At 35.7% G+C, this 18,235-nt stretch overlaps 1 protein-coding gene across 1 annotated transcript; it reads left to right on the top strand.

The window, feature by feature from the left end:
• The first annotated feature begins 11,262 nt into the window (after positions 1-11,262).
• LOC122055203 lies at positions 11,263-14,838 on the top strand. The gene is made up of 7 exons (XM_042616578.1): positions 11,263-11,667; positions 13,044-13,253; positions 13,347-13,439; positions 13,539-13,655; positions 13,733-14,170; positions 14,248-14,502; positions 14,686-14,838. Exons 1-7 carry the CDS (start codon positions 11,263-11,265, stop codon positions 14,836-14,838), a joined length of 1,671 nt encoding a protein of 556 aa, XP_042472512.1.
• Positions 14,839-18,235: the final 3,397 nt, after the last annotated feature.

The following is an 18,235-nucleotide window of genomic DNA, read 5'->3' as shown; positions in this document are numbered from 1 at the left end:
TCAATACACTCTGAGTGTACTAGTGTAATTATATAGTCAAGATAAACTAATACCTAATTACACTACGATCTTCTAATGGTTTGTTCCTTTCCATTTTGGTCGTGAGCTACTGTTTATAATTTATAAGGTACTGATAACATCATCTTCTGCATGTGACACCACATACTATATTATCTATAATATAAATTAAATGAACAACTACAAAATGTAGACAATTTGACCAAATGTGATTCTTTATTCATAATGAATGTTTACAAAGCTTAGGTTTTCAGTATACACTCCAACAATCTCCCACTTATACTAATGACTAAGCTGCCATATCTTCTACCATACATCTGATTCCCATTCCCTCCACATGCCGATCGAAAGCTTTCGCCGGAAGGGCCTTAGTGAAAGGATCTGCCAGGTTATCTGCTGATGCAATCTTGGCGATGACAACTTCTCCTCGCTTAACGATATCTCGTATCAGGCGCTCTTATATGTTTACTTGCCTTATGAGCTCGTGGTTCCTTCGAGTTTGCAACTGCACCGCTATTATCACAATAAATTGTGATGATTTTGAGCAAACCAGGAATCACATCTAAGTCCATTAGAAAGTTCCTGAGCCATACTGCTTCTTTAGTTGCCTCAGAGGCTGCTACATACTCAGCTTCCATGGTTGAGTCCGAAACGCATTTCTGCTTAAGACTCCTCCATGAAATGGCTCCACCTCCTAAAGTAAACACATAGCTTGATGTAGACTTACTGTTATCCCTATCTGATTGAAAATCTGAATCCGTGTAACCCACAGGGAGCAGATCGTCTGCTTGGTAAACTAGCATATAATCTCTAGTCCTTCTTAGGTACTTTAATATATGCTTTACCGTAGTCCAATGTCCTTGTCCAGGGTTACTCTGATATCTGCTGACCATGCCCACGACAAAACAGATATCATGTCTCGTACATAGCATTACATACATTAGGCTTCCTACAGCCGAAGAATAAGGAACTGCTTTCATGTCCTCTATCTCTTTCGATGTCTTTGGAGACATCTCTTTAGATAGAGCTACTCCATGTCTAAAAGGTAAGAAACCTTTTTTGAAATCTTGCATGCTAAAACGAGCAAGGATTGTATCTATATATGAAGCTTGGGACATGCACAACATTTTTTTCTTACGATCCCTTATAACTTTGATCCCAAGAATGTGTGCACAATCTCCTAAGTCCTTCATATCAAATTGTTTAGACAGCCATACCCTTACGTCTGATAATACCTTGACATTGTTGCCAATTAACAAAATATCATCTACGTATAGTATAAGAAATACCACCACGTTTCCGTTACACTTCTTATATACACAAGATTCATCCGGACTTTGAATAAATCCATATGACTGGATTACTTCATTAAACCGGATGTTCCAAGATCTTGAAGCTTGCTTTAGTCCATAAATGGACCGATTGAGCTTGCACACTAGATGCTCTTTGCCTTTTTCAATGAACCCTTCTGGTTGCTTCATATGTATGTTCTCTTCAAGATTTCCATTAAGGAAAGTTGTCTTGACATCCATTTGCCAAATCTCATAATCCATATGAGCAGCAATGGATAAGAGTATCCGGATAGACTTAAGCATGGCTACCGGTGAAAAGGTCTCCTCATAATCGATTCCCTCTTTCTGAGTGTACCCTTTTTCAACAAGCCTAGCTTTGAAGGTTTCTACCTTCCCGTCTTTTCCTTTGTAGATCCACTTGCATCCAACGGCTTTTACACCATCGGTGGTTCTACAAGCTCCGAGACCTTATTAGAGTACATAGACTCTATTTGAATTCATTGCCTTTTGCCAAGATCTGCATCTATATCTTGAAGTGCTTCATCATGTTCGTGGATCAGGTTCATGTTTACCCGGATCAAGTCAAGACTCTCCCAAAACATGAATCTTTCAGTTCCTTACAACCTCCCACTACGACGAGGCACGTTCTGTACACGTGTTGCAGCCTCTTGTGGTACTTCATCTTGTCCTAGTAGATGTGTCATCTCTAAGTTCTTCTAAAATAACTTTACTTGGGCTTGTGATACATTATATAGTCTTCTTCTAAAAGCGGGCATTGATGCTAACAATGACCTTCGTCTTAGGACTATAAAATAAACCACCTTTTGTTCCTTTGGGATATCCTACAAATACGCGAACTTCATACGAGATTCTAACTTATCAAGATCTTTATCACATGTGCTGGACTACCCCAAATCGAATATGTCTTAGACTGGGTTTTCGCCATTCCACAATTCTATGGGAGTAGAAGAAACTGATTGAAGGTACTAAGTTTAGAACGATATTGCTGTTTCGAGCATATCCTCAAAACGAATTTGGTAATTCAATAACTCATCATCGATCTAACCATCTCCATAAGAGTCCTATTCCTTCGCTCGCTACACCATTCTGTTGGGGTGTTCCAGGTGAGATTGAATCCCAGCCTCTGATAAGTAATTCCTAAACTCTCCTAAGAGGTATTCGCCACCACGATCAGATCGTAGTGTCTTGATACTTTTACCTAATCGTTTCTCCACATCAGCCTTGTATTCTTTGAACTTATCAAAGCACTCGGACTTGCGGTGCATTAGGTAAATGTATCCGTATCTTGAATAATCGTCTATGAAAGAGATAAAATATTCAAAACCTCCTCTTGCTTGGACAGACATAGGACCACACAAATCAGAGTGAACCAATTCTAACACTTCTTTGGCTCTATACCCCTTGGCCTTGAACGACCTCTCGGTCATTTTTCCTTCTAAGCAGGATTCACAAGTTGGAAAATTTTCCAACTCTAATGAACTCAAAAGTCCATCGGCTATAAGCCTCTGAATCCTACTCAAGTTAATATGACCAAGCCTTAGATGCCAAAGATATGCTTGGTTCATTTCCGAAGGTTCTTTTCTCTTATTAGAATTAGAAGATGAGTTATAAATTTCCATGTTATGCTTTGTGGAAGAAATTGGATTTAAAGTATACAAATTGCCAACTAATGCACCAGAACAGATAATCACTTTATTTCTTTTAATAACTATATCGTTACTAAAGGAAACTGAATATCCATCTAAAAACAGTTTAGAAACTGAAATTAAATTCTTTCTAAAACTGGATACATAAAGATAATTTCTTAAAATTAAATTTCTATTTCTACTAAAAGATAAGTAGACGTCTCGCTGCCACTTTAGTAGCATTGCCCATGTAGCGGTAATCTCTCCTTGAGATAGTCGTCGGGTTTCCAACCCCTGCCAGGAATTGCAGACATGATCATGGCTCCGTATCTACACAGGTCTTGTAGATAACACCACTAAACATGTTTCAACAACTAGAGCATGAGATATACCTTTGTTTTGGTTCCTACGAGGACAGTCCGCCTTCCAATGTCCTGCCTGCTTACAGATGAAGCACTTTGAGATTTATTCACTTTCTTTCTGAAAAGACCTATTTCTTCTTCTTCTTTCCTTTCGGTTTAGAAGTAGAACCATTTTCAAGATAGTGAATTTGAGAATTGTGACGAAATAATCCTTTTGCTTGAAGTTCTGTCAGTAGTTCCCCTAATGAATAAATCCTTTTATTCATATTATAGTTCAGTGAACCGCTCAAAACTTCTAGGTAGCGTTGGAGGATCATATCGATCCGGGTTTCCCATCAATTTCTCCTCCAAGGATCTCAGTATCTCGTTCGGATAAGCCATCATCTTTAGGATATGATCCCTTACAGGAGTACCCTCTTGCATGGTGGCTGTCATTATCTTTCTCATAGCTTCTTGTCTAGAAGCCCTATCCTGATGACCAAAGAGTTCCTTGAGATTGTTCATAATATCATAAGTCATTGGTAAATCTTGATGCTGATGTTGCAATACATTTGACATTGAAGCCAAAATGTAACACCGCGCCATCTCATCTGCCTTTACCCATCTCTTATGATATTCAATCTCCTCTTGGATAGATTCACCAGTGGGTGCATCAGGACAAGGTTCAGTCAGTACAAATTTATAGCTTTCAGCAGTCAGAACAATGTCCAGGTTCCTTTTCCAATCTATGTAATTAGGTCCAGTAAGTCTATTTTGTTGAAGTATGATGGACAGTGGGTTGAAAGTCATCCTAAGAATCATAAATAACTTTTGGTCAGAACTCTAAATTTAGAATAATATTGATTCCTCAAACAATACTATTTTAAATTAACCAACACCTTAAAACACCGTGAATTTTGTATGCCACGTTAGTGTGGACGTATACAAATTCAACATTTGTAAAAGGAGGGTTTTAACCCATTAATTTTATTATCTTGTCAACCTAACTTTTGACAAATAAAATTAATAGTTGGTATTATTTGGTCACATAAATAATAGCAGTGACTCCGATGGGGAGGATACTATTAGATGTGTCTAAGTGTATACCATTACTTGACACTAAGTCCATTAATAAGATTATGCCCTTCCGTTGGGGAAGATCACACGCTCTTAATTAACTTCCTATAGTCATCCAAAAATGGAAGTCTGTTCTAGTGATCCGCAAACAAACTCATCCGTTATGGAGGAAGGCACTCAGAGCCAACGCGCAAGCTTGTTTGCATCACTTACAAACCAGTAATGGAGACCATGGGATTTACTTAAAAATCCCTCTCCCACTTAGTTATTTATAAATGAGGAATTTTAACTATGCTAGCCTACTAAACTTGTAAACTATCATGCACACATAGCACAATATAAAAGCAATAAATAGAAAATCTAATTTTCAACTATTATGGCTTTTATCTCTAGTTGTCCTCCGTGTGTTGTCATCCCAAGCTGCTGCCATATTTGGCCACCGCTACCGGGTCTAGCTGTCGCATCCATCTTGCTCCTTGTTCCGCTGCGCCTCTGGTCCTTAGAAGGTTCCACGCTTTGCAAGATTCGATCCGCGACATAAATAGAATTTTACATTTTTGATCCTATATTCCATAAAAGGAATGTACATGTATCTAGATCAAAAATAAAATCCTAATAAAACTAAATACAGCTCCTGCTGTATTTTAATACAATCATGCACACACATATAAATGCCCTTGACATGTCCAAGGGTCCAATCACACACATAATAACTAAAAGCCATAATAGTTGGATCCTGCATCCACAAAGTTAGCACATCCTACTATTAACCTGCCTAAATTATGTATGACATGTGCATAATTAACCTAATACCAAATACACAGAGGCAAAACCCTAGCTCTGATACCAATTGTTGGTTGCTACTCGGAAAACCTATAGGTTCCACTGTACAAAAATTTTGTACAAAGGTCTGAACCTTTTCCTAGCTACCATGTGTTCTTTTAAATTAAATTTTGGATCGCCTGCGGAACTTAACACGTTTGATCCAAAACTTAATCTATTTGTTCTTTTAGGTTTTGACTTGGATCTCCCACTACAAGAAATTATAGATTTAACCACACCTAATAGACAACAGTTTTTTGAGAAACTGTTGTCTTTTTGTTATTTAACAACGGTTTTGTTGAAAACTGTTGTTGTTAGTAGTGTTTTTTAAAAAAAGACAACAATGTTTAAAAAACCGTTGTCTTTGACATACATAAGACAACGGTTTTATGTCAAAGACAACGATTTTTTAAACATTGTTGTCTATGAGATATCTTTATTTGGCATACGACAACAGTTTTAATCAACTGTTGTCTATTAGTGTTGTTTAAAACTATGTTGAAACTATGTTGAAACTATGTTGAAACTATGTTGAAACTATGTTGTCTATTAGTTTTAATCAACAGTTTAATCAACATAGTTATTTGCCTATGTTAAACTATGTTGTGTATTAGTTTTAATCAACAGTTTAATCAACATAGTTATTTGCCTATGTTAAACTATGTTGTCTCTAAGATGGATGGATTTTAATCAAACTAGGTTTTAAGATGGATGGATTAGCAACACTTCACGTTTTCTTTTTACCACATCGCGCGCACCGCCACCAAAAACCCGCGCTAACCCTAATCGCCATCTTCTCCCCGACGGCGACCGCCATCTTCTCTCCTTCCAGTCCACGCCGTTCATAAGTTCGCGATCGCCGTGGCTCATTTTGTCCCAAGGTGCGTTTTTCTTCTTCTAATCTGGTGAAGAATCATAGCTCCCGAACGCTTTTCTCTCTTCTTTGTGCTTTTCTCGGAGGCATAAAAGTGTCTTGTTCTTTTTTAGTCAATATATCATTTCCTTGAAACCACACTGCCAAAGAACACACCATCAGAAGCATCATGAACCTACGTGCCATGTATTACATATATCTTCCATTCATCCACTTTCATTATCTTCTGTCTTCTTAAAGTTTGAAGTAAACCTACGTGCCATGTATTACATATATCTTCCATTCTTCCACTTTCATTATCTTCTGTCTTCTTAAAGTTTGAAGTAAACTTTAAGGGCCCAACATTGTCAATGTGTGCAGCATCTTTAGCCAATTGTAATTCTAAATCATCATCATTTTCTGGGTGGGCATCCAAATCTTTGAACAGAAGGCTTCCCCTGGCATCTGAATCTATGTTTAAAATGTCACTGCTAGCTGAAACATCTGGATTTGCTGGGTTTGCAAGGATCCTTTCAATCTTTTCATTTCTGCTAACTTCCTTGTCTCCTTGCAGCATTGTTTGCTTCATAGATTTTTCCAGCAAACAAGGATCATGAACTGCCTGTGGCATCTCATCATACTTATGGTCTTCACCTGGTAGTTGATTTGCCCTGAATTCATTGCAATCTTGTGAGAAAGCACCGCCTGCTTTTGCATTATTGTGTTCTTCATATAGCATAACTCCAGTTTCTTTTCGGTTGATCTTAGTTTCCTCCAATTTCATCTGTATCTTCATCAACTACCAGCCCAGATACAAATTTCTGAGACATGGATGACTCTTTCTTTGAGCATGGTTCCTGCCTAGCTTCCTTCAGGGTTTCCACTGAATTTCCATTATCTTCTTTTATTTCAAGATGTGTCATGAGCTTGTTTTTCTTGTCAATGATTTGCTCTTATATACCTACACTAGATGTTATTCAAACATGATAGGCACAAGATTTTGGTCATCTATGAATGTAAAATAAGATCAGTATGATATTGGAAAATTAAAAGTGTCAAGCAATCTATGTAATAGTTTCAGTGGCACTAGACAACCTCCTAGCTTGTAGAATAGCTTCCTCTTGTAGTTTCTCAATATGCTGAATATTAGAGGATTTCACCATATATTGAATGTTAATTGACAAATTGTTACCTCAAGTTTCTCATAGTTGCCTGCAGACTAGCTTCCTGTTTCTTTATTCTTCAATGAAACAATAGTTGCCTCAAGTTTTTCAATATGCTTGCTTGCTTGACAAATTTTTAATCTGCTTTTGGTATTCATTAATAGTCCTATCTTTGAGCTAGAGTTCACATTATAGTTTATTTCAAATATTTTTTCATCTAAGGTGGTTTTGAACCCTTCACGTTTTTGCACTAAACCCTTCCCTTTCTTCACATGCATAGATAGTTTTTCTCTTATTAGCAGATTCGCTTATTTTAATAATTTAGTTACTTGATTGTATAGATTGTATGCTAAGAATATCTTATGTTTCTTGTTCATTGTGTTAAGATCTTGTTGTATACTGTACAATTGTTTTGAAGGTAGGTGTTATCTCATTTCTAGCTGATTAGTACTTATAACAAGAATGGACAAAGAATGGATGTCAAAGGATAGACTATCTAGTGAATATGATATTGGAGTAGAGTTCTTGCAATTTGCACTGGAAAACGCTAACGATCCTAATGCAATACCTTGCCCATGTGCAAGATGTGGTAACATAAAGAAGAAAAATGTTGAAACTATAAGGGCACATTTGTATTGTAATGGTATAGATTTGACATATCATACATGGATATGGCATGGGGAAAGAACTATGACAGAAAATTCAATGAACAGTAATGATCGCGTGAGGCAAGATGAATACAAATATTTTGCCGAGGAGCCTATAGATATGGTGCAAGCTGTATATGATAGTTATGTTGAGAATCCAAGCGAGTTCAATAAGCTACTTGAAGATGCCGAGAAATATTTATATCCTGGATGCACAAAATTCACAAAGTTATCTGCAGTTGTGAAATTATTTAACTTGAAGGCAAAATATAGTTGGAGTGATAAAAGTTTTACCGATTTACTTATTTTGTTAGGAGAAATGCTTCCAGATGACAATGAATTACCCTTATCTTTGTATGAGGCAAAGAAAAGCTTACGTGCATTAGGGATGGATTATGTTAAAATTCATGCTTGTCCTAATGATTGTATCTTATACCAGAAGGAGTACGAAAATTTTGCCAATTGCCCTACTTGCGGGACATCAAGGTGGAAGTTGAGCAACAAATCCAAGATAAAAGAAGGAGTTCCTGCAAAGGTCTTGTGGTATTTCCCACCCATGCCAAGATTTCAAAGAATGTTTCGGAATAAGGCGATATCCAAGGAGTTAACCTGGCATACTGATAAAAGAATTCATGATGGATACTTACGTCATCCAGCTGACGCACCTTCTTGGAAATTAGTTGATCGCATGTGACCTGATTTTGCTTCTGAGCCCAGAAATCTGAGATTGGCTATATCAGCAAATGGGATTAATCCCCACAGTTTGTTGAGGTCTACATATAGTTGTTGGCCAGTTTTAATGATCACATACAACCTTCCACCATGGTTGTGTATGAAGAGAAAATTTATTATGCTCACTTTGTTGATATCTGGTCCTAGACAACCAGGAAATGATATTGATGTTTACTTAGCACCTCTGATTGATGATTTAAAATGTTTATGGGATAAAGGTGTCGAAACATATGATGCATATCGAGAAGAAAGTTTCTCTCTTAAAGCTGTTCTGCTATGGACAATCAATGATTTTCCTGCATATGGGAACATGTCAGGATGTGTTGTGAAGGGATATCATGCATGCCCTATTTGTGCAGAAAAAACTTATTCAACAAGGTTGAAGCATTGTAGAAAAATGTCATATACAGGCCATAGAAGGTTTCTACCTTTATGTCATCCTTATCGAAGGCAAAAGAAGACATTTAATGGAAACCAAGAATTTAACCTTGCACCAAAGCCATTGAGTGGCCATGAAGTTTTGGAAAGAGTTGAAAGAAATAATTATCAGTTGGGAAAAATCAGCGGAAAGCTATCATCAAAGAGGAATGATGGAGAAACATGTTGGAAAAAGAAATCAATATTCTTTGAACTTGAATATTGGAAAGAGCTACATGTTCGACATGTTCTTGATGTGATGCACATTGAAAAAAATGTCTGTGAAAGTCTCATCGGTACATTATTTGACATTCCAGGAAAAACAAAGGATGGAGTCGCAACAAGATTAGACCTTATGGAAATGAATTTAAGAACTGAACTGTCACCAAGGATTGGGGAGAAAAGAACATTTCTGCCAGCTGCCTGTTACACTCTAAGTAAAGCTGAGAAAAGAAGTATTTGCAATTCTTTGTCAGGAATAAAGGTCCCTGAAGGTTACTCATCTAATGTTAAAAACCTTGTGTCGATGAAGGATTTGAAACTTGTTGGCCTTAAGTCACATGACTATCACACTTTAATGCAACAATTGCTTCCAGTGGTTATTCGTGGTGTCTTGCCAAAACATGTCAGAGATACTATCACTCGGTTGTGTTTCTTCTTCAATGCGTTATATAGTAAAGTAATAGACGTTTTAAAGATGGATGACTTGCAAAGAGAGATTGTAATGATATTGTGTTTGCTTGAAAAGTATTTCCCTCCTTCATTTTTTGATATAATGATTCATTTAACTGTTCATCTCGTGCGAGAGGTCAAATTGTGCGGACCCGTTTGGTATAGACACATGTACCCATTTGAAAGATACATGAAGATTTTGAAAGGTTATGTGCGCAATCACAATCGGCCTGAAGGGTGTATAGCCGAATGTTATATTGCTGAAGAGGCTGTCGAATTTTGCTCAGACTATCTATCTAATGTCCACACAATTGGGATACCATCAAGTCATCACAAAGTAGAACGTACTAAGCCTTTATTGGGTGCAATAGTGCACTCCGCTAGTCATGATGAGTTGCAACAAGCACATCGTTACATATTGACGAATGATGATGAGATTGATCCTTATATCGAGTATGTTCTCTAACTTATCAATACTTTTAAGCAATTTAAATTCATTCTATTGGTTTATTTATTTAAAATAATTCTATTAGGGAACACATGGTGGAGTTGAGAGCAAGATTTCCTCAGAAAGCTAAGTCCAAAAGTGGCTACAAGATGAGCATAACCGAACATTTATTAACTGGTTGCATGATATTTTACGTTCCAAAACTACTATGTATTAGCATACATACAACTCTTGGTATCTTACACAAAAATTTAAATTTTATTATATTGTTAACTATAGGTTGAACGTGCGGTTGACCATTCGACCCTTCAAATATCTGAAAGATTAAAGTGGATAGCGCGTGGACCTAGCAAGAAAGTGTTAAAGTATTCTAGTTATTTGATTGATGGGATTACTTATGCTATGAAAGAACGTGATGATGTACGAGTTGCTCAAAATTCTGGAGTAAGCTTAGTCGCAAAGACAATGCAAGTTGCCAGTGCAAAGGATAAAAATCCAATTGTGTCGGACATGATTTTTTATGGAGTTATTGAAGAAATATGGTTACTTGATTACCACAAATTTCAAATTCCAATGTTCAAATGTAATTGGGTGGAGAATAATAATGGTATAAAAGTAGATGATCTTGGTTTCACATTGGTAAATTTGAAACGAATTGGATTCAAATCAGATTCTTTTATCTTGGGAAGTCAAGCGAAGCAAGTATTTTATATTGAAGATCCTGAAGATCCTGTATGGAGTATTGTACTTGCAACTCCTACTAGAGAGTCATTTGAATATGCAAATGGGGATGAATTGGAAGACACTATAGTCCACTATCAATCTTTTACCAGAGAGTTACCATCAATGGATGCTTACGGAGTAGATGACAATGAACCCCAATGCCTTCGTGAAGATTGTGATGACACTTGGGTTGAAAATGTTTAACCAATTATAGTTTTTTTTTGAAGATATGTTTGTAGACAATATTGATATGTATCTTGTTTTTGAATATGATTTTGTGCACATGATGGTATTTCAAATTTTTATCTATGTATGTTGATTTTCTTTTGTAGGTGAATTTCTTATTGTGTATTTTTTTTAAATATTGATATGTTGTTTCACTTTTTTATAAATAGATTAAATTTGAGATCTATGGCATCCTTTGGAAAGCTTAAAATCAAATTTGATGGTGATGACACAATTCATGCTTCAAGCAAGAGAAAAGGACAACCTGCAACGATTGGGAAGGGCAAAGGAAAAATTGCATCTACATCCACTAACAACAGTTTACAGGTTGAGACAATGCTGGAATCTACAGACACTGAAACAACAAGAACATCTAGAGGTCGTACCCATCTGGATAAGCTTACTAAACAAAGGGTTCAAGGAATTCGAAAGGAGGTAAGATTTAATAAACTTGGACAGCCAGTAGGAGGAGCTACTATTGCAATGCAAAGTTACATTGGCTTGCTTGCTCGAGAAAAGGTCAAGATATCTTACAAGACGTGGAAACAAGTTCCAAATGAAGTTAAAGAATTGATATGGGAATCAGTTAATGTAAGTAAGTTAAAGAAATTCTGGTCAATTATCATGTTGCAAATTTTATTTGTCATATCATGGCATGCATGAAAAGATGAGTTAAAGATAGTAAAACAGTATGAATTGCCTGTTGTTCTTGCTACTCCAGCATTCAACAGTATGATTTTTATATATACAAGTTAAAGATTGGTTTTCTATTTCAAGTTGCTCTGCTGCATTTGCTCAGGTTTAGATAGTTCAGTTGAAGGTTCTTAAATTTCACAAGGTTCTGCTTCCTTTCTTTCAGCTTCGTATATTTCAGTAGGTTGTTCTTCTGTTGTTCGTGATTCTCCTTGTTCCATTTCAGTTTTAGATCCCTCAGCAGGTTCTTTTTCTATATCAGTGGGGTTTTCATTTGTACATAGTTCTGGTAGCTTTGTTTCTGCATTAACATTGAAACAATTGTAAAGCAAAGAGAAAACCAGGATTGCATTGTCGTCCAGTGTCTCAACAAGAAATTACCAAATCTACAAACATTGTAAGACCTGATTACCAACTGCCAATCATCAAACAATTTCAAAACGAATGTTGCTCCAACTAGAAAACTTAGGATTATAAGTAACCAACAATCGTCAAAGGATCCTAACATCGTCCTAGGTTAATTGTACGAAATCAAGAACAAATCCATTTGTTTGTCATATCAGTGTCCAAAGCTAGTGCTGTTTGTATATGTCTTTACTTGCACTTGATTCTTCAAACAAAATGTTAAGGGCATGCTTTTATATCTGATATACACAAATATCCAATATGTGCAATAGCACAACAACTGAACTTAAGGCTCTAGACATGTTAAATACTAAAGCTCAATCTTCCTAACAAAACTATACAAATACAAGAGAAATGGTTGTATATCTCATTGTTTGTGGTTGTCTACTACAATCCAAAGCTTCCATCCATCTAATAACTTGAATATCAAATGTTTTCTGTTTTAGATATTACAACCCTACTGTCAACCAAATTATTATGGGTGTATAATAACCTCCTATTTTAAGGCATTAGTTTCATCATATTCGGAAGTGGATACATCCATGCGAGTTACTACTTGCCTATAATAAGGCGAACGATGTTAACAGCGCTGAGACTCTATCGTTAACTAAATCATCCAGATTGAAAATAGATCCACAATTAAACTAATAAACAAATAGGGCAAATCAAAAGCCACGAGCACTCCTGCATTAGCTTTGTTTTGGTAATTTCAGATCTCCAAAACACTCAATGATGAGAATGCCTTAAACTTAATGTATGTGTGTGTTGTTTCAATGCTAGAATAATTTCCAGAAATTGTGTTTGCTTATGGTGTCAATGATGAATATAGGTACTAATCAGTTTATTGTATTCCCAATTGTGTTTTATAGCTGACATATGATGTTCCCCCAAGTTGGAAGAAGGGATGTTTGAATTCAGCAAGTAATAAGTGGCGTCAGTTTAAATCCCATCTCACTCAGACATTCATTTCGAAGAAGCTTGACAAACTCGAAGAGTTGGATGAACCACCTAGCGGCTATGGTCTTGCAAGAGATGATTGGATTTCTTTTGTCAGGACTCGCATGTCTGATGACTTTATTGTAAGTTTAGTCTTTTGTTCTTTCAAAATAAGTAGATATTAAGGTAAATGATGAATTAGTAAATTTGATATGTGGAATGTTTCACTTGACTAGAAACTAAGTGAACAACAGAAGGAGAAAAGAAAGAAGAACATATACCCCCATCGCCTTGCTCGTAAAGGATATGCACGATATGCTGAAGAAATAGTAAGTATATTTTTCTTATAAAATTCATATAACGGTTTTGTTTAGCATTTAATAATCATTCTTATTTAACATATATCATTCAATTATTCTTGTTCTTAGGCAAATGAATTATGTGACGATGATGAAATCAATAGAGCTATTATTTGGAAGAAAGGAAGGGTTAATAAAGAAGGGAAATTTGATGGCCAAGAGTTGAAACAAACAATAGACAAGATTGTGAGAAGCTATGAGTAAAAATCAATTATTGTATTTCAATGAAACTTTTAAAGTAATTTTTTTTATTTGGATGACAGGATGATTATATACAACAGAAGCGTGAGGGTACACTCGAAATTAATGGGACAAAAGAAGATATTCTTACGAAAGCACTCAATTCAAGAGAACATAGTGGACGTGTGAGGGTTGTTGGAGGTCATATCACTCCATCATTGTTCTTTAATGGTAGTAGATGGAAGACTAACCATGTTGATAGAGAGCTACCGATTGAGCAAAAGAGAGAGTTGGTGGAGGCTAGAAAATTAATTCAAGACCAAGATACACGCATTCAAAACCTTGAAGCAATTGTCTACAAAAAGGGTGCATGGGGCAGTGACATTGATGACAAAGGAAGTTGCTCGGTAAAGTTACCTCAACAAAATGACAATAAACCGAACACCGATAAGACTTTCCCCAGTCATGAAGAGTTCAATGATGTCGAAATGCAAGTTGTGGATAAAGAAGTTGCTTTACAGGTATATAAGTTGTGGTTATATTTATTATTAAAATAAAGAGTTAGTATAATTCAATGACACAACTATTTATCTTTTAGGGTAAATCAGTTATTTTGACATTGGATTCTAGCACAGACATTGTTGCATATGGTACAGTTGTTGAGGTCATTGGAGTTAATCACTCTCTCCATGGTGTTCCGTTACCCAAGAATTGTATGCGTGTATCCATCGATGAAGCAATGCAGAAATCAGCATGTTTGCCAGTTCCGATTCCCAATGAATGTGAAACTATTGGTGATGCTGTTGGAACCCATGTGGCTTGGCCAAAACACCTGCTGATGCTACGACAAAAGGTACATCTAAGATAATATTTCAAAGTAAATATCTGTGAAACTATTTAGTATTGCACCTATCTAAAAAGTTTACAATTACAATTATTAGAAGCGTCGAATGAAGAAAACGGACATGTAGAAAATAACCGGACTTTGTTATCAAGTGTGCCAAGATCATTGCGCGTGGTGTATTGTTATTGTAAGCGTGCTCTTGAGAATGGAAGGAAATTGTCAATTGCTTTAGATTATGAGGTATTTCAAGATGATTATGAACTGAACTTGCATCTTGAGGACATTAGTGCTTTGTATCACTTGGAGCCAATTTCAGGAAATTGTGTGGTTGTTTACATATGGTAAGTCTTCGAATTACCTTGTAGTATTGTTTGTTCTTTTTTAAATTTAGTATATAAGAAGCACATACTTTATTAGATCAGTATTTAATATCTAATATAGTTCTGATTTTTTTTATTTCAAATGGCAGGCATCTTTATAAAAAGTTGGTAAAAGAAAATAAGATTGATAAATTCAGATTTGTAAATCCGCATAGCATCCCAAACTTTCAAAAAACCACACAAGACAAAATAGGTAAAACTGAACAGTTGAACCAGAGGGCAAGTTTCTTAGCAGATAGGATGAGTGGTGCATCAATTAATCAATTAGTTTTGGTGCCAAGTTGCAATGGGTAATGAACATCTTTAATATCATTTTCAATTGATTATTTTAGTGAATTGTATGCACTAATTTTGTATTTGTGTGTAGTTTCCATTGGAATTTGACTGTCATTAAACCTCATAAGGAGATTGTTTACTTGTTGGATTCTTTAAGTCATCGCATTCGTGATGAAGATTGGAAATATGTTGTGGAAATGTGAGTTTATATATGCTTTTTATTATGTATTTAATTTAGTCATAAAACACTTATATATCAACTATGTTGAATGTATATATGAAGGGCGTTAAGATTGTTTAATTCGAACAATGGAAGGAAAGGAAGAAAGCATGTACAATGGGAAGTAATCAAGGTATGAGTACTTCTATTTCAATCAATCAAGGTATGTGTATATTTATCATTAACAATATCAATTGCCTTTAACGTAGGTTCCTAGGCAGCCAGATGCGAAACAATGTGGTTATTACGTGATGAGATTTATGAGGCAAATTACTGAAGAAAATGCAATGATCGAGGGGGATACACTACCATCGATAGTAATATTATCTTTATCATCTCAAATAATTAGAAGTTATTTAGTTATTATTTTTTTCCAATTAATTATATTTTGTTCTTTAAGATCATATAATTTATGTGTGTTCACAGTTCACAAAAGCGGAGTACTCTCCAGAAGAAATTGATGAAGTGCGCTCTGAGATAGCAGAATGCATACAAGATCATATTTATGAATAGGTATATACATGAGTTCATCTTATTGCATTTGACAATAATAATATTCAGTTAAATTGAATACATGCTGCTTATACTTGATTGCACTTGATTTGGAGATATCTGTCTCTGAGTCCATTTACCAAATCCAATCGGCATGACTAAACTGCACACATGAGTTCATAAAACTGCACAGGACGTTACAGATGAGAAATGTAGCAGAAGAGCAGATTAGATGGCGTTTAGGTGAAGATCATATTAATTTCTGGTTTGATACATGGTTAGATGCAGGTCCTTTGTTAAATCCCTCAGTCTCATCGTTAAATCTTGGGCTTTTATGTTCTTTACTAGTTCTATCTATGTGATTTCCATGATCTAATTAGCGGTATCCTCTATGATGTTGTCGGAAGTTTGGATTGCTCTTTTCTACTCTCTATTCCGTGTAAAAACTAAATAAACCATCTCTATGCTTTTGCATGATTGTCGGAGAATTTTATTCGAATATGAATTGGGGAAAATGCTAATATAGTTAGGAATTTTGATTCGTGCTAGAAGTTAGGCCGTTTACTGAGTCTATTTGAGTATCAAGAGAGTAGATCCTTATGATAATTGTGGGTTGATCAATTTGCTTGCTCTGTGAATTTAAATTAGTAAAGCTTGTTTGTTTAATTCTCTGTGTGCTGCTTTGTTGCTTCAGCCCTTGTTTGTATTTGTGATTTTGTATGCTCCGGAAATAAGTTGGAACTTGATTTTTCATGTCTAATTTAGCTAGATTCTATAATGCTTTTTTGATGCTCGATGATAGAACCAGAATCTGGTTGTTACGTTGCTCTAAGCCATTGCTTGCTCTATGAATTTAGCTAGATTCTATATGCTTCAAATTGGATAGAATTTTTTTTGGTCTGTAAAGTTGATAGGTTTGGTTTACCATACTTAAGAGTTACTTGTAAAGCCATATAGCTGGTCTTTTAAGACATACTACTCTGAGTTTTTGTAAAACTGTAATAAGGTCAGGTACGTGTGAAATTTCCAAGAGATCTATTTTTTATACCATTTACTCCTGGGAAATGAATTAACTTGTAATCATATGCTGCAGTTTCTGTGAAAGGAGAAGAAAAGAGAAGCTAGGAGGGAGGAGAAACCAGAAAAGGCTGCAGTTTAGAAGATGCACAGGCTGTTTAGAAGATGCACAGGTAGAGAAGACGTGCTCCAACAAAACATGATATTTTGGACTATATGTGTGATATATATAAACTTTTGGCTGTGTAAACTTTTGTGATGTTTGAATGTTGATGTTTGGTACTTTTGTGATGTTTGAATGTTGGAATATTTGTATTGTAAATATTGATTATGTAGGTTTTTTATCAATGAAATTTGCACTGGATGTTTTTTATAAACCATTGAGTAGGAAAAGATTAATAAGTTTTTTATTTATTGTCAAAATGTTGTATATTGTACCCAAAGACATCAGTTTAAATATGTCAAACTGTTGTCAATGGTGTTAAAAGACAATAGTGACAAACTGATGTTATTTAACATCGTTGCCTAAAAAGACAACGGTTTTTAACCGTTGTCAAACCGATGTCGTTGGCTAAAAAGACAACGCTTTTTAGCCGTTGTCGTAGACAGTTCAAAACTGTTGTTGAAGAGCCTAGGCATACGCTCAAAGACAACGGTGAAAAACTGTTGTCTTTGTAGGAAAAGATAACAGTTTTTCACCGTTGTTAAAATGTTGTCTTTGCCTTCGCAGACAACGGTTAAAAACTGTTGTCGTTTGCCACCCCTTTTAACAACACAGCCTTTAACAACAGTTAAAAATGGCCTACGACAACGGTGAAAAACCGTTGTTGTATGTCTTTTTTCTTGTAGTGTCCTGCGGAACTTAACACGTTTGACCCAAGTCTCCTTAAGTTATTAATTCCATTAAATATTAATTTCCATAATTGGTTCCCAGTACTAACGTGGCGAGGCACATGGCCTTCTTGGATATGGGAGCAACCACCACCGACTAGACAAAACCTTTTATAGAAATCTAATATTTAATTTCCTAAAATAACTTTAGGTTAACCAAAAAGAACAATCAAATCACAAGGAAAAGAAAAAAATAAAAGAACACAATATCGAAAAACATATTCGAAATTCTAGAACGTAAGCCTCTTGTATTTGGTATTATTTCCATAAATAACTAGCATGATGCGGAAAGAAAAATTACTAGTTATACCTTATAGAAAAATCTCTTGATCTTCTATCGTATTCCTCTTCTAACCTCGGACGTTGTGTGGGAAACGATCTTTCGAGATGAGAAATCACCAACCACCTTCTTCTCCTCCTAGCTAGGTTCGGCCACAAAGAAAGAAGCTTCACCAAGGAAGAAAAT

The sequence above is a fragment of the Zingiber officinale genome, chromosome 3B (assembly GCF_018446385.1).
Source record: "Zingiber officinale cultivar Zhangliang chromosome 3B, Zo_v1.1, whole genome shotgun sequence".
Lineage (NCBI taxonomy): Eukaryota > Viridiplantae > Streptophyta > Magnoliopsida > Zingiberales > Zingiberaceae > Zingiber > Zingiber officinale.
The sequence above is the reverse complement of the archived record's forward strand: the minus strand, read 5'-3'. Positions and strand labels throughout refer to the sequence as shown.